General features: G+C 42.4%; 1 protein-coding gene across 1 annotated transcript; it reads left to right on the top strand.

The window, feature by feature from the left end:
* Positions 1 to 8863: 8863 nt before the first annotated feature.
* Positions 8864 to 23599, top strand: LOC119376590 (cyclic AMP-dependent transcription factor ATF-6 alpha-like; the record flags this gene model as incomplete). The annotated part of the gene is made up of 6 exons (XM_037646373.2): positions 8864 to 9129; positions 10941 to 11254; positions 13141 to 13218; positions 18543 to 18650; positions 21758 to 21852; positions 23532 to 23599. Coding segments are annotated over exons 1-6 (700 nt in total), but the record flags the coding sequence as incomplete, so codon positions are not given.
* Positions 23600 to 25443: the final 1844 nt, after the last annotated feature.

Raw genomic sequence — 25443 nt, 5'->3', positions numbered from 1 at the left:
ATGCTTGCATCTTGCACTCTCTGGCACGCAGAAATGGGCTACTACACTAACTAAACTATCATCAGGTTATTTTTTTCTCTTATATATATATATAATATATATATAATATTTAATGTAGCCCATTTATATGAGCTACAAAATCATTCCAAGATGCCATACAAACATGCCCACATTGCAACACTGGTTGACTTCATTCCTTGTCAAGGTTCTCTGTTTTTCTTAAGTTGGTAGAATTTAGCTTTCTCTGAGTAGGGCATCACGAGAAGACAGCCTACTCTAGATTATGTAAAGTTTTCTCCCATGGCTTCTTTCGGAATAAACAAGGTGCATATGTTTGCTTCCATATAGTAGCCACATTTTAAGTACTTACCTGGCTGCTGTTTTCATTGTCTTACTGTTATGAGGTGTTTCTGGCATGTTTTTGCTTGTGTGGAATGGGTTTTGGAATGGGTTTTTGTATTGAGGTGCAAAAGTGGCGCATGTTCTTATGTTTATAAACACAAATCCTCATGGAACTTTTTTTTTTTCAATTGCAGTCTTCAAAGATATGAGTGATGACGATGTTTATGATCACATTCTCCATGTAAGTACAATTAAAGTGCGCTCGGATAAGCAGACCACCTGTTTTCTATTGATTGCTTAAGTTTCAGTGGTGATGCAACTTAGGGAGATGAGCGAGTGTTGCATTGTTAGCTGCATTTCATGGCTGCTTTGGAGCTGAGGTTTATGCATCTGCATATGTTTATGGTCTTGCTGCAATATACGCATGTGTACATTTGTTCGTCGAATCCATGGATACTAGGTTTCGTGCCTTGCTCATATGGACCATATGTAGGACCAAAATTGTTAAAATTATTCATGCAAAGCTCTACAATTGAGAAAGGGTGCCAACATAGTATACAAGCTGGAAATGCCACTGTGAAATTATTGTACCTGCTCCCATGGCATGTCGTGTTCTATTTGTAAATAGTAAATAGTACTAAGCTACTGATAATAAAAGGTTAATTACATTGCTGTTAACATGAAAAAAATTTGTGTGGCCAGTTTTATTGGTTGTTGTCCTGATGAACTCACTTATGACACAAGAATGAACAAGATAATGCAAATGCCAAACATGTATAAACTCAAGCGTCACATTCTACCAGTAGAGATGGGAGACACAAACTTATCTGTGCATGTTCAACAGAAGGCATCGCCAACCTGTCAATGTTGTTCACGCTTGGGCATTTAAAAAACTCTTTGGGCATGACAGACATAACGCCTAAGCAGTTAAGCTTCGTGAGAGCCCTGCATGTTTCGCTGCCATCTTGCTTGATATTTGGTTGCTCTAAGTGGAAGAACTTTGCAGCCCTTTCATTATGATTTGACCTGCAATTACGAGGTGGTATCAGAATGTTTTGTTACTGGCTCTGCTTTGAAAAAACTAATTTATCTATTTATATGCATTCATACACTGACACTTTTGAAATAGACCGTTTGCATCACAATACCGTGTTTCTCAGTGTTACTGCAGCTTTGCGATTATGTTCTAAAGGTCTTCTTTCTGGAAGGGGTTGAGCACCCTTCAGTGATTTCAATAATTGTTGGGGTTTCATGTCCCAAATCACGATATGATTATGAGGGACGCCGTAGTGGAGGGCTCCGGAAATGTTATTATCTGGTGTTCTCTAACGTGCCCCTAAATCTAAATACACAGGTCTCTAGCATTTCGCCTTCATCGAAGTGTGGCTGCCATGCCTTCTGCGATTTCAGCTTGATTTAAGTGATCATATCAAAATTGTGACATTAGAGCTTCATTTGTAATTTTTGGAATAGGGCAAAAGCTGGAGCTGATCCTTATTAATTACTCGTAGTTCATGTCAATGCTCATCACTAGATATGATACTTAGGTGTATGGGTAAGATTGTAAGATGAAGCTACAGTAATTGCTGAGAAAAAGCGCATTGTCTCCACGACAAAGAAAGGCTAGGCGTGTCCACAGCTTGGCAAAGCTCATGCTCATCGCGTTTTTTTGGCACTTGCAGCATCGTGCGTCAGGAATGTGTCCCAAATGACTAGAATATGATTTCAGATTTTTTCAGCCAAATTCAAGTGCTTCTGAAGGGGGCTGTTCGGAATTATGGGCTGATCTGGGGCACATGAGGAGCTGAATGCAGGACAAAGACAGTGTCTCCTCTCACTCATCAATCCACACACATGATTTTCTTAACAGAAACAACATGCTCTCTACCTTGCTCATTGGATCTGCCACACACTATTTCACTCTCTTCCTGAAGTTGTTTACAAACCCTACCCAAAGTCAGCATTGTGACACTAGTGTGTTATTCAAGCTCAAATCACAAAAAGGTGCTTGACTTCTTCCAGAAAGAAGTATTTTGGAACATAATTGCGACATGACAGTAATGGTGGGAACACTGTAATGCTGAGCAAGGGGACTATTTCACGGGGGCCAGTGTATGAGTGTACATGAATGACTTCAAACTGAGTCAGTCTCAAAGCATCTTGGCACCACCTCATAAATTTTCTTTTGTTGTAAAGGAAAATGTTGAAATGCTTTTAATTCTATAAGGGGATAAAACAACCTGGGTTGAGTTAATGTTTGTTTTATGTTCTCAATATAAACTTCCTTTATTTGCACTTTGTCAGCTGTGAATTATATGTGGTAAATGCTGAAGTTTTATAGATACATATAAAGGGCCAAAACCTTGAACTTAATGTTGTTTTATAACAATCATATGGCAATCTGTTGCAAAAGTAAGCCTAGTTGTCTTACTGCTAATTTTAGTCCTATTTAAAAATATTTTCGATTTCAAACAGAAACTGAAGTTTCCTTTGTTTAATTTTGTTTAGTCACAATGCTGTTAATGCCGAGAATCAATTTCGCTATTGTAACTGTTGCCATACTGCTAGATTTATTTCCCATTCCAAACAGAAGCTGAAGGTCTTTTTTTTGATTAAGTCAGATTCTTTAATGCCAGAGAAATAAACCATGCAAATTCATAGATATTAGAGCTGTTATATTGCCAGTTGTGTTTTTTTATGGTATTCCCAAGTGTGCAATTCATTCTCTTGCATCTGTGGTTATCTGTAGAAAGGTATACTTGTATAATTTCCCCGTAACTTGGTGCATGTTTGACATTGCTCATAGAACACTGTATATGGTGCCTGCTCAGTGGAAATATAGACACAAAAGGATGGAGAGGATTGTCGATTCTTGTTTTCGTGCTTTGCCTTTCCAAGTGTATTGGATTGACTGACAGTGCAGCTCATTACAGAATAACAGATAGGTGGGCAAATTGGTTTGGATTCATAATGATGTAAAAGGCACACTAGAACAAATACAAAAGGACAAGAAGAAGATAGGACATGTGCTGTCAGTTTTTATTGAAAAAAACTCCCTGTATATGCAGCCAGCTTTGTTACATGCAGAAAATTTATCACAGATGTGGAAGCGAACCCCATCAAGATGATATCAACAGGTAGGGGGGGGGGGGCATATCCTAGAGGAAAACATTCATGGTGAAATTCATAGTGAACTGAGCAGGAAAACATACGCGGCAAAAACAACAGCTCATGCCCTGTCTTCTTCTTGTTCTTTTGTATTCGTCCTAGCGCTGCCTTTTACATCATTATGATCAGCTCATTACAATTGTACCTGTTTGCACTTCTGTGATACCTGCAGTATGGTTTCTTGAATACATGAACTTGATCATGTATACATGTATGTAATGATAAGCATTTTTTTTCTTTACGTAACAGTGGAACCTTGTTTACAAATAAGCTAGTTGGGAATGAGTGAACATCAGCTATGTTAGTGTAGCAGCTTATTATAAGGGATGCCATACCATGATCGTGGTACAGGCAACAAATTTCTTTAAATATCATGAAAGCGTGCTATATTTGCGCTAGTTCGTTGAAGTTTGATGTACTGAAGAAACAGTTTGGACAACATGACATGAGAAGATGACAACATCGGCACTGTGTTGTCGTCTTGTGTGCTGTTGTCTGTGCTCTTTTTGAGTACGTCACTCATGAACATTATTGGCCATCATTAGAAGACATAACTGCCAGGCGGATGATAAATGAAGCAAATCAAATGAACAAGTTGTGGTGATAAGGTGAAGTGAAGGGTGCCAGAAATCTGCCCCAAACTTCTTTTAGAACCAATATTTAGCCATTGTCAATGCCTTTGCTTATTGTGGTGAGAAATTTTAGCTATATGAGGCTCTGCAGAAACAGTGTGATGGTAATAGCTTGCATCTTTACTTGGCTTTTTGGAGATGTATTTTTAAAGTAACTGCTGCTCCAAAAGCACATCTGTGAAATGACTAGTTGTAAAGAATGACTTATACGACACTAACATTGTCATTCTACTAGTCATGTTCAATAATTTAGTGTGTGCCAAAAATGCTATAACGTAAGAATGTAGTTAATATACTTGTGGCTTACATGTGTTCCAAATTAGTTTCTTCTGCATAGCTGTTGATATCTTATGAAGATTCCCAAGAAATAGTCATTTTTTGCTTTGTTTCTCTTGTTGCAGTCATCTACAGCTGAATATGGCAGTTCACAGAGTGACAAAAACTTCAGCTTTAAATGAATTAAACATCTCCCCAACTGATGTAAAAATGGAGCCCTGCTCCCGGGAGTCTACGTACAGCTGTCCAGACCCAGACACATTTCTTATAATGTAAGCTTTTTTATTGCAATATTCTTGAAAATTTTTCTGAAAGTGCTTAGGGAAGAACCTTTAATCTAGAATGATTTATGAAAAAAGTCATATCCGGTGAAAAATCTGTGCTTGCTATGCAAGTCTATTTGAGTGCTTTGTACATGAGTTCGGGCATGCTTTGCTTCAATTTATGGTTGCATTAAGTCATAATTAGTAAGAAAGGGTTACTTAAGTGGGAATGTTGCTATTTCCCCCTCCCCCATTCTCATCAGCCATCTTAGTTACAGTATGTTTTTGTTAACCCTTTCATGATCATGGGAGCATGTTTATGTGGCTTTTAGTTATTCTCTTTCTGGAGAAGCTGTTACATTTAGAACACTAAATGCAGGAAAATTAGCCAAATAAATGTGATATTGAATAACGTAAATTTCAAAGGGATATCTTAATTATTAAAGCAACACATATTTTACAGAACTAATATTTTTTCTTTTAAAATTTAGTTCAAACAAGATTATACATCCATCTCAAAAGAAAACAAAAAGAAGTATCGAATACAATTTAAAGCTTTCAAAATATTTTCTGTTTTCTTAAAGAAAAGCTCTACAGGAAATAAATTTCTAGCTGGAATGCTTCTCAAGCTGTAAAAGGATAAAGTTGTTTCCTCGTGGATGTTGGGCAAAGCAATTCTGGCCTGTTAATGGATGATGAATGCGTCTTGTGTCCTTATCACGTACCGTCTTAACACTTTCGTGACCGCACCTATTCCCATCGATAGTATGTTATCGATGACTTCAAGATCAAGTTTTGGCACTCTCTGAGCGGTTCTGGACAGCTAACGCAATACAAAGTATAAAATAACATGTTTTTTATCAGTTTTGTTGCGAGTTTGTTTTTTCCACCGCGGGAGATTTTTAAAGCTCGTTCGCAGTCGGGTAGGTGGCGCGCTCGTTGCTTTCTGACTTCGCGTCGACGCCGCTCGCGGGTACTCCACAGAAACGGCAAATTTCGACGGATTCCGATTAATATGAGCGGGAATCTCTGGATGATGGTAGCACCACAGACACGGAAGACGACTTTGATTCGCCAGGCTTCAGTACGGACGGTGAAAGTACGTCAAACCTCCCCGGAACATCAGCAGCTATCCGCCGGTAAGTTTCGTCTTCTCCCTCGGGTCGTTTTATCGCTGCCGCGCGTCGGTTGTAAACGTATCCGGTGCGTTCTTAAAATAACAGCTGTTATCTGCAAGGTGTTAACTTCATTCGGGCGGGAGCATTTGGCGCCGGCTGCAGAAGGAGCGCAATTCTCTTCGCGAAGACGGCGTGGAGCGGACTTTGACCCAACGCTCCAGTGTGCTGCGCGGCGGCGTCTTCGTGTTGTTTTTTACCGCAGAAGTCGTCAAAGAGATATGCAACCACACAGATATGTATGCGTGGATGCATACTTTCGAAAAGCCAACATACAGTGAGAGGGACGGATCCATGATGGAGGTTACTGAAGAGAAGATGAGCAAGTTCGTCTCACTCCATGTGTACATGGTAATCGTTGAAGTCCCGCGCATGCATTGGTGTTGGTGTCAACGACACATATTTCGAGGCCTTCGTCCACCGTCAGTGATGCCACGGAAAAGGTTCAAGGCTTCTTGAGTGTCTCTGATCTGAAGAAGACGACCGTCGCATCCCACGAAAATCTTCACCACGTGTCTTATCTATTGCAACACATGAGCAATTTTTCTACGCTATCTCTTAACCCTGTCGGAACCTTTCAGTGGATGAGAAAATAGTGAAATGTGAAGGTCGGTATGGTATTCGGCAGTATATGAGCGAGGAAAGAGTCGAATGAGGGTATTATATGGATTTTTGCAGATTTGGAACAGGCTACACTGTTCATTTTAACAAATACACAGGAAAATTGAAAAATACCAGAACTGCAAACTATGCTAGGAAAGTCAAACAGAAAAAAAAATTTTTTTTCCTGAAACATGCGCAGCCAGTCTTTGTTTCACCGCGTCAAGAACCTGCATTGCGCGGTGGCATGATAGGCGCTAGTGCCTATATTCTTGTATTTATGTAAATAAACTTTGTACTTACAGAGCTTATATTTCCACTATTATTCTACGAGGGCTTTGCGTTTCAAAAAGTATATTTCGATTTTTTTAAAAGTTTAACCCTTGCAGAGTAGCATTGATCTGTTCATGAATCTTTCTTTTTGGTGCATTTTTCTTTGTTTGATAATTTTTTATTATATTCGAAATAAATCCGTTGTTTGAAATTAATACTGTTTGGAAGGACCAATGCTTCCTCTATCGTTTGATACCCTACACTTTAGCATGAACTATATTCTGTGGCAGGAAAAAAATATTTCCTGGACTAGCCAAAAACAACCGATTTTTCCGCGGTCACGAAAGTGTTAAGCGCTGTTTTATTCTTCAGCTACTATGCACCAACCAACCCACTCAAGCAGACTGCTGGGCTGTTAGTTGCAGCAATGCATTCTGCTCAATTCTATGCTAGTCTTTTCACCTTTTCATGGCCAACTTATTCTGTTAACATGGCTGGTCCATCGCTATGGTCTCTGGGAGAGTGCAAAAATTGTAAGAAAGCATTAGTTTTTGGGAAAGGCAGCACACAATATAGTCCCCCCATCGTGCTGAAGCCCAGGTATGCATTCTAGTTTTATCAGAAACATGTATTTTGTGCTATGCTTATTTGTGCTAGTTGTGCTTTTTGCAGTTCTTGAATTTGTCGCTTTTGGTGGACCATGAGCCATCCTGTTATTGCCAACAGCCATGGTCCATAGCTGTCGGCAATGACAGCATGGTGCTGTTCTGCTGGCATGGCTTAAGAATTGCTGTCAAACGGAGAGAGAAACTACCATATATAGGTCAAAATTATAATTTTCAGACTGTGTCTTTTAGGTCGTGCAATAGGTTTGGGAAATTCACAGAAGCTCCTGTTGCCTCTTCTGACACCGGTATAACTCTGAACTCTGACACTGGTGTAATTTTTTAGGGTGTCCACTCATTAATCATGATTCTTCAATGACTAACATTGTATAGGCATGCCCATCTTTTTTCCACATTTTTTTTACTCTATTTTCCGGTCTATAAGTTGCACGTTTGTATAAGATGCACCCCTGTATTTTGATGAAAAAATCCGTAAACAGGGGGTGGGTGCTCGAGCCGACGTTTCAACAAATGGACTTGTCTTCTTCAAGGCTGGAACCAGCCTTGAAGGCTGGAGTTCCAGCCTTGAAGAAGACAAGTCCACTTGTCGAAACGTCGGCTCGAGCACCCACCCCCTGTTTACGGATTTTTTCATCGCAAGCTTCCATCTGCCTCTTCCTGCCATTTCTCTGGAACCCCTATATTTTGTGACTTTTGCAGAAAAAAAATTGGTGTATAATGTGCACCTGCTTATAAGACACTACACCTATTTTGAACTTGTTCAGCATGATGGGACCACTGTTCTCCACCAGGAAGAGGCAATATTAGTGGAGATCAGCAGATGGGACATTATTATGCCCACTTGTATAGCCGCACTCAAAAGTTTGGAGACCATGTGAGTGTGTGGCATTGTGCATACATGCACTGTCTGGCAGCTCGGTGCCTGCTGTCATCAAAAGTGTCGCAGTGCACATGCCCATTCGTCCTAACCTCGCTGGCCTGCTCATTCGCTGGGGCTGCTTGATGCTGAGACCCTTGGAACGTAAACTGATGATGATGATAACGATGTAGTGCTTTTGTTCAAGCAGCGGGTAGATGGCAGGCACCACAATGCAACAAAGAAACATATGGTGCCTTTATCCTATTCATTGTGTTGGTACCATTGGTTTAATGCTCCGTTCAAGAAAAAGCTGACCTATAACAGCAAAATAGTGTGCATGACAATAGCGGCCTTACTATGGCATGTGTACTGTTTAAACAGCAAGTAGCTGAGATCTGTAGACACTGTTGTTCCACTGTTTAAACAAGGTTAGATTTCTGTTCTTTTTTTAATCCTGCTGTGCATGGTTTGTCATACTTGTGCAAAAAAAAACACATATTGGTCGCAGAAGTGCGCATGATTTTTTTCATATATGCCGTGCCATTGTATAAGACGAACCAACAAACACATGGAAAAAAAGTTCTCTCTTATATGCCGGGAAATATGGTATGTGTTTTTTGTGTGTTCTGTTATAAACTGCTCATTCAAATCTTTTGCTCTTTCAGGTCCATACGTCTGACCCAACCTTAGCACCAAGCCCAACCTCTGTTCCCGACACACCTCCTGACACCCCACCTACACAGAGTGGCTCCAGCACTCCTCCACATTTACTGGATTGCCCAGGGTACTTGCTAACTGTATCAGCTTCTTCCGTTACATCAAAGTCGACCTCAGCACACTTTCCAGTGACACCTCCTCGGGTGGCTCCTTCTGTTGTCATGGTATCCTCACCGCCGAGGTCGGGCGTGGAAAGAGGTGAATGCTTCAAAGACGTGTTGGTGTTTGCTTGTAGAGTGTAATAAGACTTTCAAAGAGAATAGCTTTATTTGGCCGCCATTGTGCACGGTGGATTGCCAGCTAGGTATCTAACCGAGGCAGTGAGAAGCACCAGTGTTTCTGTTATGGCTCATGTCATTCTTTGAGGCAGAAGTGCTATCACCACCACCATTGGAAAAACTTAGAGTGGTAGACGGTATATGTAGAAGAGAAGTTCTGCTTGTGCTGTTGCCGTTGTTGTCGGGGAAACTTGCCAAAGCAGGTGTGCATGGCAATAAAAGCACAGGAAACTCACCACTTCTGTTGCCATCAGTTTGGTCGGGAAAAATGTGCTGGAGTGGGACGAGGGCAGTGTTAGGAAAGAAGAGAGGCATTTGTCGCATCTGTAGCAACTTCATGTTCTAGAGATTTCACCTTTCGCTTTGCTAGCCTTTATGGTTTATAATGTGCAAGAAAAAAAGCTTGCGAAAAATTTAAAAATGCTTCCTACATGCATTCTGACTGAAGGAAAGTTTCACAATAGATGATAGCACTGCACAGAGCAAACACACTTGTTTCACACTGCAGAGTACAGTGCTGAACACCACTGTCACCTCCTTAGATGCCATGATGTCTGAAGAAAGGGGAAAGATGTCTTCACAAACAACCTGGTGAAGTAGCTAGTGGCTAATGTGTTACGCAAGGACATGGGTTGGATTCCTGGCCATGGTGACAGTGTTTCTGTGGAGGCGAAATGCAAAAACCCCTGTGTACTGAGATAAAGGTGTATGTTAAAGAACCCTAGGTTGTCAAAATTGATCCAGGGTCCCAGCTACAACATTCCTCATAATAACACTGTGGTTTTGACACTTAAAACCCCAGCAATTTTTTAAATCCTTACAGGTATGAGATGGAGGCCTCCAAATCTCCAATCACTGAAGAAATATTTGCTTATTTAGATAATAATCTTTTTATGGTTTTCAGTTTAAAACCGTTGGTGGCTATATTATATGAAACAGAAATGTGTTAAATGTAGTTACTTTTATGCTGACCTAAAAGCAACTACATTTAACTCTTGCGATACCTGTGCCATTCATGATACATTTTATTATAATGACAGTCGAGTGATGCTTCAGTACTGCACCATGGGCCATTATCACATGATGACTTTTGGACACACTGCAGCTTCACAGTGGCATAGTTATTTATGTAAAATTATTCTATAGAAGTTAAAATTCACCTCAGAATGCCACTTGAAGCTTATTAAGCAGTCATCCTCGTTCTGACTGGAAGTTCAGTCATAAGCATGTTGTAGGGGTAAGCAGAACAATGAAAATATGCAAAAACCAGCTAGCCATTGCTGTCAGTAGGTGGCTAGCCTTTATTTCAGCTGCTGTAAGTTGGCAGTAGCTGCAGTTTTAATGTGCTGAATAGCTATTTGAAACCACTTGATTTTTCAGTCAAGCCATTGAAATGAAGTGTTCTATAATGCCTGCACTGAAGAACACCAGTGATGGTGATGGGTAAAGCTGCAGTCTGGCTTGCCACTTTCTAGTAGTAGTGAAATGTGACAGTGAGTCGGAGTGGAATTATGGTTTATAGCACTGAACGAAGTATGTGTACCTTGAGCTTCGTGATATTGATTCCTTGGCGAGTGATTATCCTGTTCAAATGCAACCCATAAACTTGTTTTATGCTTGTGTAGGACTCGCTGTTAGTGGAAAGGTACATATTAACATGGTGGCAGTTGCTGGCTCAATAATTGGCATCCACCTGACTGTTATATCTATTATGACTTGTTGCTTTGACAGCACAAAAGACACTGACGCTGACTCAGGAGGAATTTAATCAGCTTACAGCACAAGGAGTGCTCACAATTAAGACACCAACCACTGGCGCCAGCACTGTCAAGACAGCAGCTGTGGCGCCCAAGATTGTAACTTCACAGGCAATACCAAAAGTGGCCAAGGTGACTATTCCTACCCTCAACAATGTGGTCCCTGCAGTCAGCCTCAGTAGTACTACATCTGCAACTTTGCCCATTGTCAAGACGGAACCTGTCGCAGTCTCCAATCCCCCTGTCATCTATGGACCCTCGGCCACACTCATTCAACAGCTTAGTGATGTGAGTGTTATTATAAGTTTAGTAATATATACCTTTGTGTCATGTTATGTTGTCTGTGATATGAATTCTGTGTGAGGAAATTTGTCAACCGTGCGGCTGTTTGCTCTGTATATGTAACTACTAGATGTTAAAGGGGAAAAAAAAGAAAAGAAAATTTCAACTGGCCACATGACATACCTCAAGGTCTTCTTCACATATCTTTATGAGGTTGCTATTTTTGAGCACTTCTTTTTTACTTGCCTGTTCCTTGCTTACCAAATGCTTTTGGTTGCAATACCGTTGACTTCCGTTGATTCGGCTCTCAAGGGACTGACAAGAGACAAAGTTGGCTGAATTGTCTGGTGGCTTGAGCTAAGCAAGAGGCAGAAAAAAAAACAACTAAACACATCATTGACCCATTTGGCAGGTTTTGCCCCAATTTCAACACGTCCCCGACCCGAGGCACTTACATTTTATGGGTCCAAAGTAGTAAAGGACCATAAAAATGACATTAGGGCACCTAAACTATGTAGAAGTCAAATGTGTGCCCAATTTTTCAGCAAGAAAACAAAAACAAAATGTAGCTCAGATTCCTGCAATAATAAAAAGAGGAAACCAGCCAGGTGTGTCTTGATAGAATGAAACTTTATTGAATTAATGCCCATCATCATCACTTTTAGGCAGCACTTTATTGCTATGTAGAACAAAATATGTTGTTCTCCTTGCGGTCAGTAGCATGTTTAATGCCTTGCGCTTATAAATAGGCTCCAACACTTGCAAATTAGATAATTGTCCACACCACACTAATGACATTGCTAGTCCATCCTGCAATGCGTGCAATTCTTCGGAATGCTGACAACGCATGATGCGACTTGTTGCTGCTAGCTGAACAAGTAAAATAATTTGATTTTAAAAGTGCACTTGTAATCAGACTGCAGGCGGCATGTCATCGTCACGCTGTCCAAACTCACCATCCATGGTCGCTATTTTGTGATGGCACTGGCGATGACAGTGGCCAGCCAGTCTGTGACTAGGTCATTGTGAACGCACTTTTTGGTTTGGTTTCACATCAGATTGCACTGCTGGAGGAAATTTTGGATGAAGTTTCTAGCAAAAAAATTTTTTAATGTGCTAGAATCAAGTAAGTGCTGTAATAATTCATTGTGAGCTACTGTTTTCACAATGTCTTCCTGAAGCAGGTTGAAAATACGTGATTTCAGTGGGGATGGCACATGTTTGACACATGCACCGTGAAGTCTGATGCTGTTTCTATGTAAGCAGAGCCATTACTGCGGTCAACATTGGTGGCAGGCACATGTAAAATCACCAGCCAAGTTACGATTATCTGGTGAAGGTCAATTTCATAGTTGAAACAGTGAAAGTTTGGTTTCATAGAAATGTATGGGGTGGTGGTGAGGCCTCTGGATGATATAGAATCAGCTGAAAAATCGAAGTCACTTAAACCACAGTAATGGAATTCTACTGTACTAAATTGCTTGCAATGACAGGATTTGGAGCTAAGGTTTATGATAGGCTTGTGCGAATGTAAGTTCTCTGGTTTGAAGTGAATAAATAGTGATTATTATTGAATAACTTTGAAGCGCATAGTTTGAATATAATAATGAGAAGGAAAGTGGGTAATAAGTCGATAGAAAAGCATGCACAGTGCCACTCACCACTGGGTAATTGGCCTTCGGATGTGGTAATGGGCTCTTGATTTTACTCCAAACATTTCACCTTCGTTGACCTAGCCTAGTTTCTATTATATTAGATACCCATAGTTGTTACAATCTCTACACAATAAGAGTGCCATAGCAGTAGTATCCTACATGGTTCCTGTTTGTATAGTGGCATCACTTCGCTTCCAAGCGCAGGTTTTTATGATGATTTTTTTTTTTTTAATGTAGAGCAAGGCATTAAAAAGGCAACAGAGGATGATCAAAAACAGGGAGTCAGCCTGCCTGTCACGAAAAAAGAGAAAAGAGGTGAGTTCCTGTATGCTCATTTCTCAGGTTAAAGTACTAGCACATACCAGTGCAATAGGTTAGCAGTTATGCTAAGATAAGGCCATGGATAGGAACTGATGTGAGAGCTATTTCTGAACTTTTTATGGCAGCAAAATACTCAGGGGATACTGGGACCCAAACACTGCTGATCTAATGCTTGAGTTTCTGCTGTAAAAAAAAGGGGGTGGGTGGGGGGCATGATTGCTTCTGCAGTTGTCTCTTGTGAGGGAATTTAACTTATTACGGCGCATCCATCTCTTGGGCCTTTCAAGAACAGTTTTATATGGCTTCACATTCTCACTTGATTTAAGCTAGGAATATAGCTCAGTTTACTGTTTGGTGCCCACAGGCTTACTTTGGTTTTATAGGATTTGTTTGCAAAGTATATGTTCCCAAGAAAACTGTGTAGTGCCCAAAAGGACGCCATCGTGCGTGTACGACAATGTTGACAAGGCACTGTGCGTAGGTGCCTTTCTTTATTTTTCTTTGAAGTGCTGCTTGTTCATCATAACTATTTCTTCTTTTATTGCGATAGCAATTATATGGACAGTCTCGGCTGGATTTTGCCGTCGCCGTCGGCGTCGCCGCCGTCATGCACCGTATATGTATAAGTATGTATATATCTATAAAGTCCCCACAGAAAAAAACTCAGAAAAATGCTTCCGAAGCGCGGAATCGAACCAGGGACCTCCTGCTCCGCAGCGAGCGGCGCTATCCACTACGCCACGAAACGCAGATCCTCCACGTAGCTAACGGCGAGCGTTATATACACACCATTTAGCGCTGGACGGACTCAGAGACAGCAGGCGATAATAAGCGTTTCTTCAATACCAGCGAGGTGGCGCTAGGAGCCCTACGGGCGCATTTAAAAGTCGTCGGCGAGCTCGCTCGCTTCTTCTTATATTTGCGCATGGGAGAAGCTTGCCCTTCCGCTGTCTGCTCGCGCGGTTTTCTCGTGGCGAGGGGTAGACGAATGTTTCACGCTTTCACCGTGATGTCCGCGCTCATGTTATGGCGCGTACGAAAGCCACTCGAGCTCAAAGGACGCCGCTAAACGAACAAACAGAAGATGAGCGCGAACTATCAAGTGTCACAGCTCGACACTTGAAGCACGCTAGTCTCCTTCGCTGCTTCGACCGCCTTCGCTGCTTCGGCCGCCTTGTTTAGTAGTCTGATAAATAAGGCTTGCTCTATCAGTTTCTCACGTTAATCATAAATTGCATAAATGCTGTACTGCACCATTAGAATGATTGGGGAGAAAATTTCAGCAAGGTTGGTCATTTTAGCCTGCCAACAAAGGCATTCATCACTCAAAGAAAAAATGCCATGGCTTTGTCCCAGTTTCAGTGATGACACGCAGCTTTGCCTTTTAGAGTGAAAATAAAGCCACACTGCACGAACAAACAATGTGGTGAAAACTGTATTGGCAAAACTGTTGTGTACAGCTACAACAACAACAAAAAAAATTAGCACAAGTGATCGATCTCCAAAGCAGCAAAAATGTGTCTAGCTTTCATATTGTAGGGTTAAAGGGACACTAAAGGCAAATAACAATTTATGCCAGAGTGAAAGCCCAATGTAGACAACTTCTAAAACGGCAATATTATCAACAGCATTGCCCTACTTACCGAGAAATTAAGCTAAATGTATCACATGATGAGCGCCACGAGTGGGACATTTTCGAAGTGATCCCGATGACGTATGGAAGTCGGCCTACAATAAATCACTAGTAATCAAACCAGCAGCAGTAAAAAAAGAACAATCCGAGCATCAAAAGACGTAATAAAATGCTGTTTGTTCGTTTCTGCTTGATTCATGGAAAACAAAACCGCCGTGGCGTTGCCATGGGGAACGGCGCGCGTGGTTCAAAGGTTCCGTTTTCGCCGAACTGTGCCTCGCCCGTCTCAGTGGTAGTTTCGGGATCGCGTACTGCCGTGCGTGTTTTGCGCGCTCGTGAAAGTCGCTCTGACAGAAAGTTCGACAAAATGCCGCATGCGTGTGATATTGCCGGATGCCCGAATGGTGCACAACACCAGTGCTGCAGCAAGGAAACCGGTGTGTCTTTTCACTGGGTGCCGCGGAATGAACCCTTATGCTCGAAGTGGCTTAGTGTCATGCCATTGCGCCAGTGTGCTAAACAGTCAAAACCTCTGCGTGTGTGCTCGCTGCACTTTCGTACTGAGGATTACGAGACCAACCGCAACTTGGTGAAGGCTTTGAATGTGCCCATCCGAGCAAGTCTTTGCCGCAGCGCCGTTGTTGCTACTGTGGGTCCCGCTACTTCCGCTCGGCTGCTACTAGTGTCGGCGGCCGCGCAGTAAAAGCGTGCAACGTTGGGCACGGCAGCAGTGACGTATGAAAGTCGTATTTTCAGGCGGGAGATTTGAAGCGCGCTAACGCGATGCGGACCACTAAAAACGTGATTTTATTTCAAAATAAGCACTTCCTTGGCACAAAAGCAGCACTACGAGGTTTCTGGACCGCTATTTCAACAATCAACGTCGACTTAATATTTGCCTTTAGTGTCCCTTTAAGGATGGGCTGCTTTTTGCTGGTCACCCTCGATTTAAACCTGTATTGTGCCTGCCACTCTGGTATTTGCACGCTTCGGAACTAGATGCAATTTTTGGTCACTCATGTTGTATGTACCTATTCAAGATTCTTCAAGTGCTACTTATTTTGTAAATTGCATTCCTAGTGCATTGATTGTAGTTTTATCATTGCGGCTGGTTTTTAAAGTTCAGAACAAAATGACCTTTTTTTGCAGGAGTTGCCGAAGAAAGAAAATACAAAATAGGTTAAAGACATATAGATTATTGAATACTGGAAAAATTATTAGGAGTAATTTTTCCATGTGACAGCCACAATGTCATGATCATTCAGAACTCGGGAATGCTTTTTGGCATTGATTTGCAATATGTATGCAAAGCATCAAGTTTTTTTGCACACTTTGAAGCGTTGTTTTTTTGAAATGTTGATCTCAACATTTCAAAAACAGCCGGAGAATTATGACGACAATGATCTCATTGTCGTCATAATTCTCCGGCTGTTTTTTATGTCCACTGTAGGACGAAGGCCTCTCTCACAGATCTCCAGTTTACCCTGTCTTACGCGAGACGATTCCATTTTATCCCTGTGAACTTCTTAATATCATTGCTCCATCCAACTTGCTGCCATCCTCGGCGTCTTTTCCCTTCCCTTCCCTTTCCTTGCCTCGGCTTCTTTTTATGGTGGCACCCTCCCTGGGTGCCGCCATAATCCCCCCTCTGGGCTGTGGTAAATATGCGACCCCCCCCCCCCCCCCCCCACGAAATGCACTGCCAAGGCAGTGCCATCAACGTGCGTCAGCCTCTGTATTAGAGCACTGCACGGGCCCGGGCCGGGCTCGGGCTTGAAATTGCGGGCCTGGGCCGGGCCCGGGCTTGAGGCTGCGGGCCGGGCCGGACTTGGGCCCGCTCATTAATAGGCCTAAGTCGGGCCTTCGAGCACACGCGAACGTTACGCATTGCATGGTCTAAGGCATTCTCTGCCAAGCTGAAGTGACATGTGCAAAGAGCTGGCTCTTAGTAAAGCTTAGCAAAAAAAGAAAAATGAAAAACATTTGAAGTTCTATTTTTTTTCCACCAGTATAGATATATCTATACTGGTGCATTTATTTTATGCTGTATGCTCAGAATTCACATGTATATATATAATATATATATTCGTATGCTAGATGACATGATAGGACAAAATCGTACCCGCGTCCTAGGACTTAACAGCGAAACAGCTTAACCGCTGAGCTATTACCGCGGGCAAAGCAAAATTTCGATGCATGTACACACCACATTTTCCGTCCAATCGCCTGCTACAAAGCGCAAGGCACCATTAATAATCATCATCAACTACTAATATCCTCTCGAGGGCCCCGGCTGGGTCTGGTCATTAACACACGTGCCCTGGATAAGTTTAGTAATGAACGCCTGGGCCCAGGCCGGGCCCGGGCTTGGTACCACGGGCCCAGGCTGGGCTCAGGCTTCATAAAGCGGGCCCGGGCCGGGCCCGGGCCAAAAAATCTGGTTCGTGCAGTGCTCTACTCTGTATTCCCATGCCACAGTCCAGAAAGGATGTGCTCTCCCTCCCTGTTGAAAAGGTCTGTACATACTCTTCTCCAAGGGATGGTTGCCAATCGTGAACTGTTTTTCTTTCGCTAGGCTATTAATCATTACCTTTGTCTTCAGCATATTCATTCTAAGCCCTACTTTTGTACTGTCTCGGTTTAAGTCCTCTATAATTTCCTGCAATTCGTCGGCATCATTGCTGAGAGCACTATGTCATCTTATTATTGACCCTATTTGAAGGATATACATGAGGAAAAGAAAAGGTGCGACTTCTAAGAGTTCGAAGATATAGATCGGATTGGTAACCAGCAACCCGCGGGCCACATGCGGCCCGCGAGGCACTATTATGCGGCCCCCGGCACAACATTAGAAGCCCCCACCCTCCGCATGTCACTGCCTACCTGAAGGCCGATATGGCAGTTTTGACCTGAAATAGGGTTAGACAGGAACAAAAAAAGATCGCTTCCAGTTGGCATCTTCCCCCAGTCCCGCATCTACACACTTAGCCAGACAACATCTTCAATTCTTTTCTTTGCGCAGGTACAAAAAAAGGGGGAAGAAAGATTCTTTGTGAAAATACTAGGTCAGGGAATCCAAAAAACGGCAGGAAGGGGAAGATGGAAGCTTGCAATGAAAAAATCTGTAAACAGGAGTGGGTGCTTGAGTCGACGTTTCGACAAGTGGACTTGTCTTCTTCAGCCTTCTTCAGTTCCAGCCTTGAAAAAGACGAGTCCACTTGTCAAAACGTCGGCTTGAGCACCCACCCCCTGTTTACAGATTTTTTCATAGGTCAGCGAAGGACCTTCATCCAAGAATCTCCAAGTGTATGTCAGTTTTGTACACTGTTGTCAATTTACCAAATTTTTTCTCTTTGCCTCCTACCCCCCGCCCTCTTTCCCCCCATTAACTTATTATACCCCAGTCATACAGGGCACTTTCCATCATCACTGAGCCCAATCTGGATTATATTTTATGATCACGAGTGGCTTGCTTCCTCAGCTTGGAAAAAAAGGAATAATTAAGTAGTTGATAAATGCTATCTAATTGGGCTCTGTCATGTTTTAAAGTGGCCTGCATGACACCGAACTTAGGGAGGAGCAAAGTGTCAGTAGTATACCTGAACGATTCTCGTGTATTGTTTTCTGTTCAACAAAAAAACGGGCACTAACAAGTGCCCCTCACATTTTCTGTGCTGCTATGCAGTATCTTCAGAAGCTGGAGCTTGATGTGCGGGAGTTGGCCAACGAGAACGCCAAGCTGAAAGAAGAGAATGCTCACCTTCGTCACAGAGTAGCCCAGCTAGAATCTGAGGTGAGTGTTGGTGCTTATCTGGCTTCCCCGTGTAATGATAACACCCTGAACTTACCATTGTAGCAAGCGGCGATGGCAGTGATGATGCCACATGTTAGCCATATTGTCAAGCGGTCACTGCGCTTGTGCTTTGACCTTGCTTTGCGCCATTTCGTCATGCTGTAGTATGCATGTCTGCCAGTAAAGACTATTGAGTGTGCACTTGATATGGCAACCGTGCTGCCAGCAGACACAAGCAGGACGCTGTCCCACATTGTTTCTCTAACATCAGATGCACTGTATTTTGAGATGGAGCACAGGCAGCAAGAACCCATGGCCATGCAGAGAGGCACAGGAATGAGTGCTAACCCACAGAATGCCTGCGTTGCCATATGTAGTGCTTGACTCATGACACAGTGCTTCGTTTTTGCTTTTCTGTCATTACAGTTTCTGAACATATCAATATGAAGAATTGCGGAAACACACATGAGTGGTGGTCTTGCGCTATGGTGAACATTTGAATAGAGTGTTGAGCCCTAGTGGTGTGCAAAGTCTGGAAGTCGCCCCCCTTGTCTGTGAAGCCATGCGCACTGCCTGGGTCGACTACACTAATGAAGGGGCACATTCTAGAGCCGCTAACAAAAACTCAGACTGAGCAAACCCAGAGATGAGAGGAAATATCCTAAAAATATGCAGCAGGTGGCATAACCACCTTGGAGCTTTGTGTTACAGTGCACATCTTAATTAGTGAAGAGAGGGAACAACACATAGGTATTTCAGTGTACTGTCAGCGTCAAATGAAACCCGAACATTGGCAAGCCTTCGCAATGGTATAGTGCGCACCGTGCAGTTATCACCATGGACAGGCGCGCATATGCGCAGCGCGGTCAAACCGGATGCACATGCCTGTCAATGGTGATGACAGGACGGCGCGCACTATACCATGCGAAGGCTTGCCGCTGTTCGGGTTTCATTTGATGCCGATTGTACATGGCAGGACAGGAACGAAGCAAGGTACAGGTACATCATTGGTACTGAAAGGGTTAAGGGACACATAAGAGAAAAAGTGATTTCCCCTGTATTGGTAAATAATCCTTTTCCAATACCGAAAACACCACTCTTATTGCAAGAAGACAATAGGTAAGCCAGCAAAGATGCTAAAACGAAATGTACAGGTGTCATGCTATCTAGAAAGTCTGGCAGCAGCTTTCCATGATGTCACAAATTTTAGAGGCACCTGTGAGCACCCAGTTGCTTTGGAATTGGTAAAAATGGGCTGTGGCTGCATTGTGTTATGAAGGTGCCTAAGACTGAACATGGCAGAGAGAGAGAAACATTTTTATTTATTCTAGTTTTAGGGAAAGGGGGTGCGAGAAGAAGGCGAGGGATCCCGATTGCAGTAGGCCTCCTCTACCACCTCAGCCCACCTCAGGAGAGACTCCTGAAATGTGGGGTTGTAGCTGCGCATGGCAGCCTCCCACAGCTCCCGACTACTTAAATGTTTACGGAGGCTCGGAGTGATTTTTACACTGCCACATAATGTGGTTTAGGTCCGTTCTGCTGACAAAACAAAACTTGCAGGCCGAACTAGGGTACATGCTAGGGTAAATGTTGTGGCATAAGGCAGGGGAGAGACAAGTGCAAGTTTGTAGTTTACGCCATAGAACCTTGCATCTGCGTGAGGACCGACGCAGTAAAGATGGGAGGGTTTGGTGACCTAGGTGGTAATGCCCACAAATGCCGTGGTACGTAAGCAATCTTTCTTTGGAGTTAAATGCTGAAGGGAGATGGCATGCTTCGAGAATCTGCACAGATCCAATGCGGTCAAAATACAAAAAAGCTACTTTGAAATCTGTAACATCACTCTGATGTGCTAGTGTTTGGGATAAGGCACAACATTCAGAAAGTTAAGCCATGACCTTTTATGATCACTTGATAGCACAAAGTTAATGACAATAGAGTTTTCAAAGAATCTGTTTTCAGTCTAAGCTGATATATGGCTTCTATTTAGCATTCATTTAGACATAATAAATAATCTACCTGAAGAGCTGAATCTATGCTATCTGCTGAAGGTAATTAAAAAAATACTACTACAGTAGACTCTCAGTGATTCAAACTTGAGGGGACCTCAGGATTTTATTTGAATTATCAGAAGTGTTCATAAATATGACTCATAAACACAACAACTAACACTGCGATGTTTATTGCTTCTCAGTGCCGCAGCAACATCATAGACAGGCCTGCATGATTGCCAGTAAAATTTTTAGGTATCAGCAATAATACTGGTACTCGTTATTATACAAGGCGCGCACGGGTGCGTAATTAAGGGACGAAATGTGTTGCGTCCCACGACAGTTGCTAGCCCCTTTTACATCTTAGGACGCTTTCTCGCATGGCGTACTGCGGAAAAAGTGACTTTAAGAAATGTTTGGCAAGCGATAGATCAAGGCCAGACCGTACCGTTTTGTTTTTTCTTCCTCGGTCAGCACGCGATTATTGGTGCGCAAGGTTCGGGTAGTTTGGCCATTTTGTAGGCAGGCAATCGGCTTTATTTGTGCCTGTTAGTAACACAAAAACACGAATGTTCAGCTAGAAGCAACAAAGGCAGGAGATATTTCCGGGCATGGACAAGCAAAAAGTTTGAATTAACCGAATTTATGCAGTGAGGCAGTTTGAATTAAGCAGCTTTAAAGTACATTGAAAACATAGTGGGCCAACCGAAAATTTAAGATTTGTTTGTATTAACCGAAACTTTGAATTATCAGAGTTTGAATTATCAAGAGTACTGTATTCTATAGTAGTAAAAGCACATGGCAGAGCATAAGTAACATTGCTGTTGTGGCACGTGGCAGCGTTACTGTAAGTGCAGTGTTACCTACCTCAGTTTTATAGCATTTTCAATGCCTCACTGTAACAGCATATAAGTTCACCTGGTAACTTGGTAGGATGATTTGTTGCCATGTATTGTGTGGTAAACAGACCATTGATTGTTTTAAAAGCTATTGCTAAGAACTGCATAAAGATTACAAATAAGCATAGTAATTGGGACTTTGCCCTTCTAGCACTTCTTTTTCTTTTGTGTAATAAAAGTTTGCTGAATGCAAGATTTTCTAACTGTCCACTTGCAGGCAAAAAGGAGACTACCATCATCCTCCAGTATTAAGAGGACGACCGCTTTCATGGCTGTCATGTTTATGCTGACATTTAATCTTGCTCCATTCAGGTGAGGTCAGATAACTCTGCATTTTCTCACCTTGCTACTAGGACATGTGGTGCAGTCAAAACTCGATGTAACCAACTAATTCGCTATAACTCAGAAGTAAAATATTATGACTCAGTATGTAAAGTTCTTATGACAGTGTAGTAGACATATGTTTTTAACAAATATTGAATGTCATGGAGCCTCCTTTGTTTTTCTTTTTTCAGGTGTGATTTCATTATAAGGTTTGACTGCATTGTTATAGGTGTTCATTTTCATTCACTTACCTTGTGCCGTGTGTTGCTGTAGATATGCAGTAGTTACTGCAAGGCTTGTGGTGGAGTAAACTGAAGTTGCACTAACACAAACTAGGAGCAACGTTCTGCAATCAATACCATCTTATGTTTAAAGGGACACTAAAGATAAAACGATTTTTTCATATTAACAAATTACTCTCACAATTCCAAAATCACCACGCTTTCCACAAGAAGACGCTTGGTAAGCGACGAGAATGCGCAAAAAGGAAATGCGGGTGACAATGCCACCTTGATATTCCCACACCAAACACCGTGACGTCTTAGATTTTGACGGCGTCTGCTATAGTCGGATACAACTTCAGAAGTCCTAAGAGGCCCTGCTCTGATGGCCAAAGTACAGCAGCTGAGTGCCTCCGTGGCTCAAGAAATAGTGCCGCTCATGCACTCGGCAATGTTCTCCGAAGGCACCGGGTCCCCGACAGTCCGGCTCAGTGACGTCAGTGTGGAGTGCAATGCCCATTGGTGCAGGTTTATGTGTATCCACCTTTGAGGGGAAATGCTGTGGACTTCTTAAAGGGGCCTTGCAACACTTTTCCAAATAGCCATGGAATGGCTTCATTAAAGGAGCTTATTTCTTCATGAATTGACCACCACAAAAATTTTTAGAATCCGTCCAGTACGAGCAGAGTTGCAAAGATTTGTCGCACGCTGTAATTGCTTTCTATCTTCTCTCATCCTGACGAAAGCGCTGGAAGCTAAGTAAGGAGGGGTGGCAGGGGGAACAAGGTATGTCAAGCGCGCCTCATGACCTTGAGCACTTTTTCTTTCTTTTTTTTTTCCTTCGAATACGCGCTGTACTTTCAGGCAAGCAACAGCCTTCCGTAGCGGCCCCAGTAACTACCAAGCTTGCCATGTTCAAATCAGCCAATGGCGTGGAACTTGTGTCAGTGACGCTGTAAGCATCATTTTTGTCAAGAGAAGAGGAAGCGCTTTTTAGCTGACTGAGAATTTATTGTAAATCCCCGGCTGCATTGCTGCGCTATAATGTTTGGCTCTCGCGTGTTCTCAGGAGCCTCGACTACCGATCGGCAGCGTCTTCTGACCATGCTGAAAAAAGTGTTGCAGGGCCCCTTTAACACTATCCTGTCCGCGCGTATACCCATCGATAGCCTGCTAACGATGGTTTTCAACTTCAAAGTTGCCTTGCTAGAAGCGCTTATGGACAACTAGCATTGTCCATCATATAAACAGGGACTATTTTCTGGTTTTGCTTTCTTGTTTATTTTTTCCGCCATGGAGGGAGCTCTGAAGTGCCACTTAAGTCGAGAGGGCCGAGCGCTCGTAGCTTCAAACATAGCGTCGACATCGCGTGCGCCTGCCTCTCGGAAACATCAAATTTCGGCGGATTCCAGTGGGTCTGTCAGACTTTTTTGATGGTGGCAGCAGTGCGGACTTGGAAGATGATTTTGACTCATCTGACTTAACAGCCGCGGAACGCCGACACGAATCCGCCGGTAAGTTTCGTTTTATCTCCGAACCGAGCCGTCACTGCCACGCTTCGTTCAAAGGATATTCGCCGTGTTCTAAATGTCAACAGTTCTTACCTGGAGGGTGTCAGCATTGTTGGGCAGGACCACTTGCCGGCGGCTGCTCAACGAGTGGAGTTTAGCATGAGAAACGACCCAGAGGGCCTCGCATGGCGCTTTGTAGTGCCACGCGGTGTTTCGTCGAAAACCGTCGATTTCTTCATGCTGTTCATTACCTGAGAAATAATCGCCGAGATGGGCAACACCACTATAAATATGCATGAATGCATACTCCTGAGTGAAAGATAGAAACAGAAAATGAATGTTTTCTGTGAAACATGCTGTGCAAACCTGTGCTTCACCGCATCACGTAACTACATTGTGCGGTGGCACGATAGCCACTAGGGCTACCGTTTTCTTTTGTATCTAAGTAACATCTACAGATAGAATGCTTATATTTGCAGGGATATTGGATATGGCATTTTTGGTCAAAATCTATTTCGAAATTTTTTGTCTGCAGTCGGTGCAAAACATCATTGATGTTTTTACGGAACATCCTCTTTGTTCAAAATTTTCCTATTTCTAAGTTTTTTTTTCTCGTAAATTGTTGAGAAACGTTCGCTTAATTTGATACCATTAGAAAGCACATTCCTTGTTCTACAATTCGTATCATATGTTATAGTATCAAAAACTTTGTGAGGCATATATAAATTGTTTGCTAGAGTACCAAAAATGGCTCATTTCTAGCGACAGGAAAGTGTTAAGTTGTATCGCGACTATAGGTCCTACGTAGTTCCTAATCAGTTAAAACAAAGTACATTGACCTCTGAGGGGGCCAGAGACTTAACATACCAGGTTCAGGAAATTTTTTTGAGCCAGTGTCACTAAAATATGAAATATACACTTCAAATCCATGACGTCACGTGCGTAGATTTTGGCACAAAATTTAAATTGACATTTTGACTTTGATTTTCTGCTCTATTAATAAACCTATGATGGAGAAACTTACATTAGAGTTCTCAGAGTGCAATTTATCAATCTAAACGATTCATAGTTTCACTCTAGTGTCCCTTTAATAAAAATACTTTCCTGCAGTTTGAATGAAATGTGTTCCTCATTTATTCAGAGTTAGCTGACGTTATTTGATGGGTACAGTGGGTTACATGTAGCTTTTGAAGCTTGTGTTGGGTCTAGTTGTAATAGCATTGTTCTGATACAGCGCTGCACAAATGAAAGTAAGCACTTCTTGTTCATGTTGCAGTTTTGTGTCTATTAATACCGCTAAGTACTGCATCCCTGTTAATAACATTGGTCTAATGAAACTAAATGGGACTTTGTGGTCATTATTCTGTCATCCAGTAACAGTGGTTTTTATGCATACGTCATGCTGCTTGACTGTTTCAGAGTGAAGCATTGAGGCAGAGAAAGATACTTAGAGCAATATCTCAATTTGTGTACTGCTTTCTCAAATGGCTGTTTGAACAGTGCTCAGCATCATTTCAAAGACACTGTGCTGTGCATTATCTTCGGAGGGTTTGTTGTTCTACTCACTAGTGTGGAAGTTAAGCATTGTTAAAGGTGGGTAATAGGTGTCATTATGGTTTCAAAGTAATTGCAATTTTCATTGAAGATTTTTGTTGTAGAAATTTTACTCGAACGAAGAGTAACTGTATCTTGTAGTAGCACTAATTTTCGGTGGAGATTGCAGAAGATGTAGGGAAATTACATTTAGGTGGTTTACTCTTCAGTCTTCACAATGAAGCAGTTGCCATGCAGCTGAGCATTATTTAATTATTGTAAATGGAACTCGTCGATAGATTCGGTGGTGTACT

Source organism: Rhipicephalus sanguineus, unplaced genomic scaffold (assembly GCF_013339695.2).
Source record: "Rhipicephalus sanguineus isolate Rsan-2018 unplaced genomic scaffold, BIME_Rsan_1.4 Seq1591, whole genome shotgun sequence".
Taxonomy (NCBI): Eukaryota; Metazoa; Arthropoda; class Arachnida; order Ixodida; family Ixodidae; genus Rhipicephalus; species Rhipicephalus sanguineus.
This window is presented reverse-complemented; position numbering and strand designations above follow the sequence as displayed.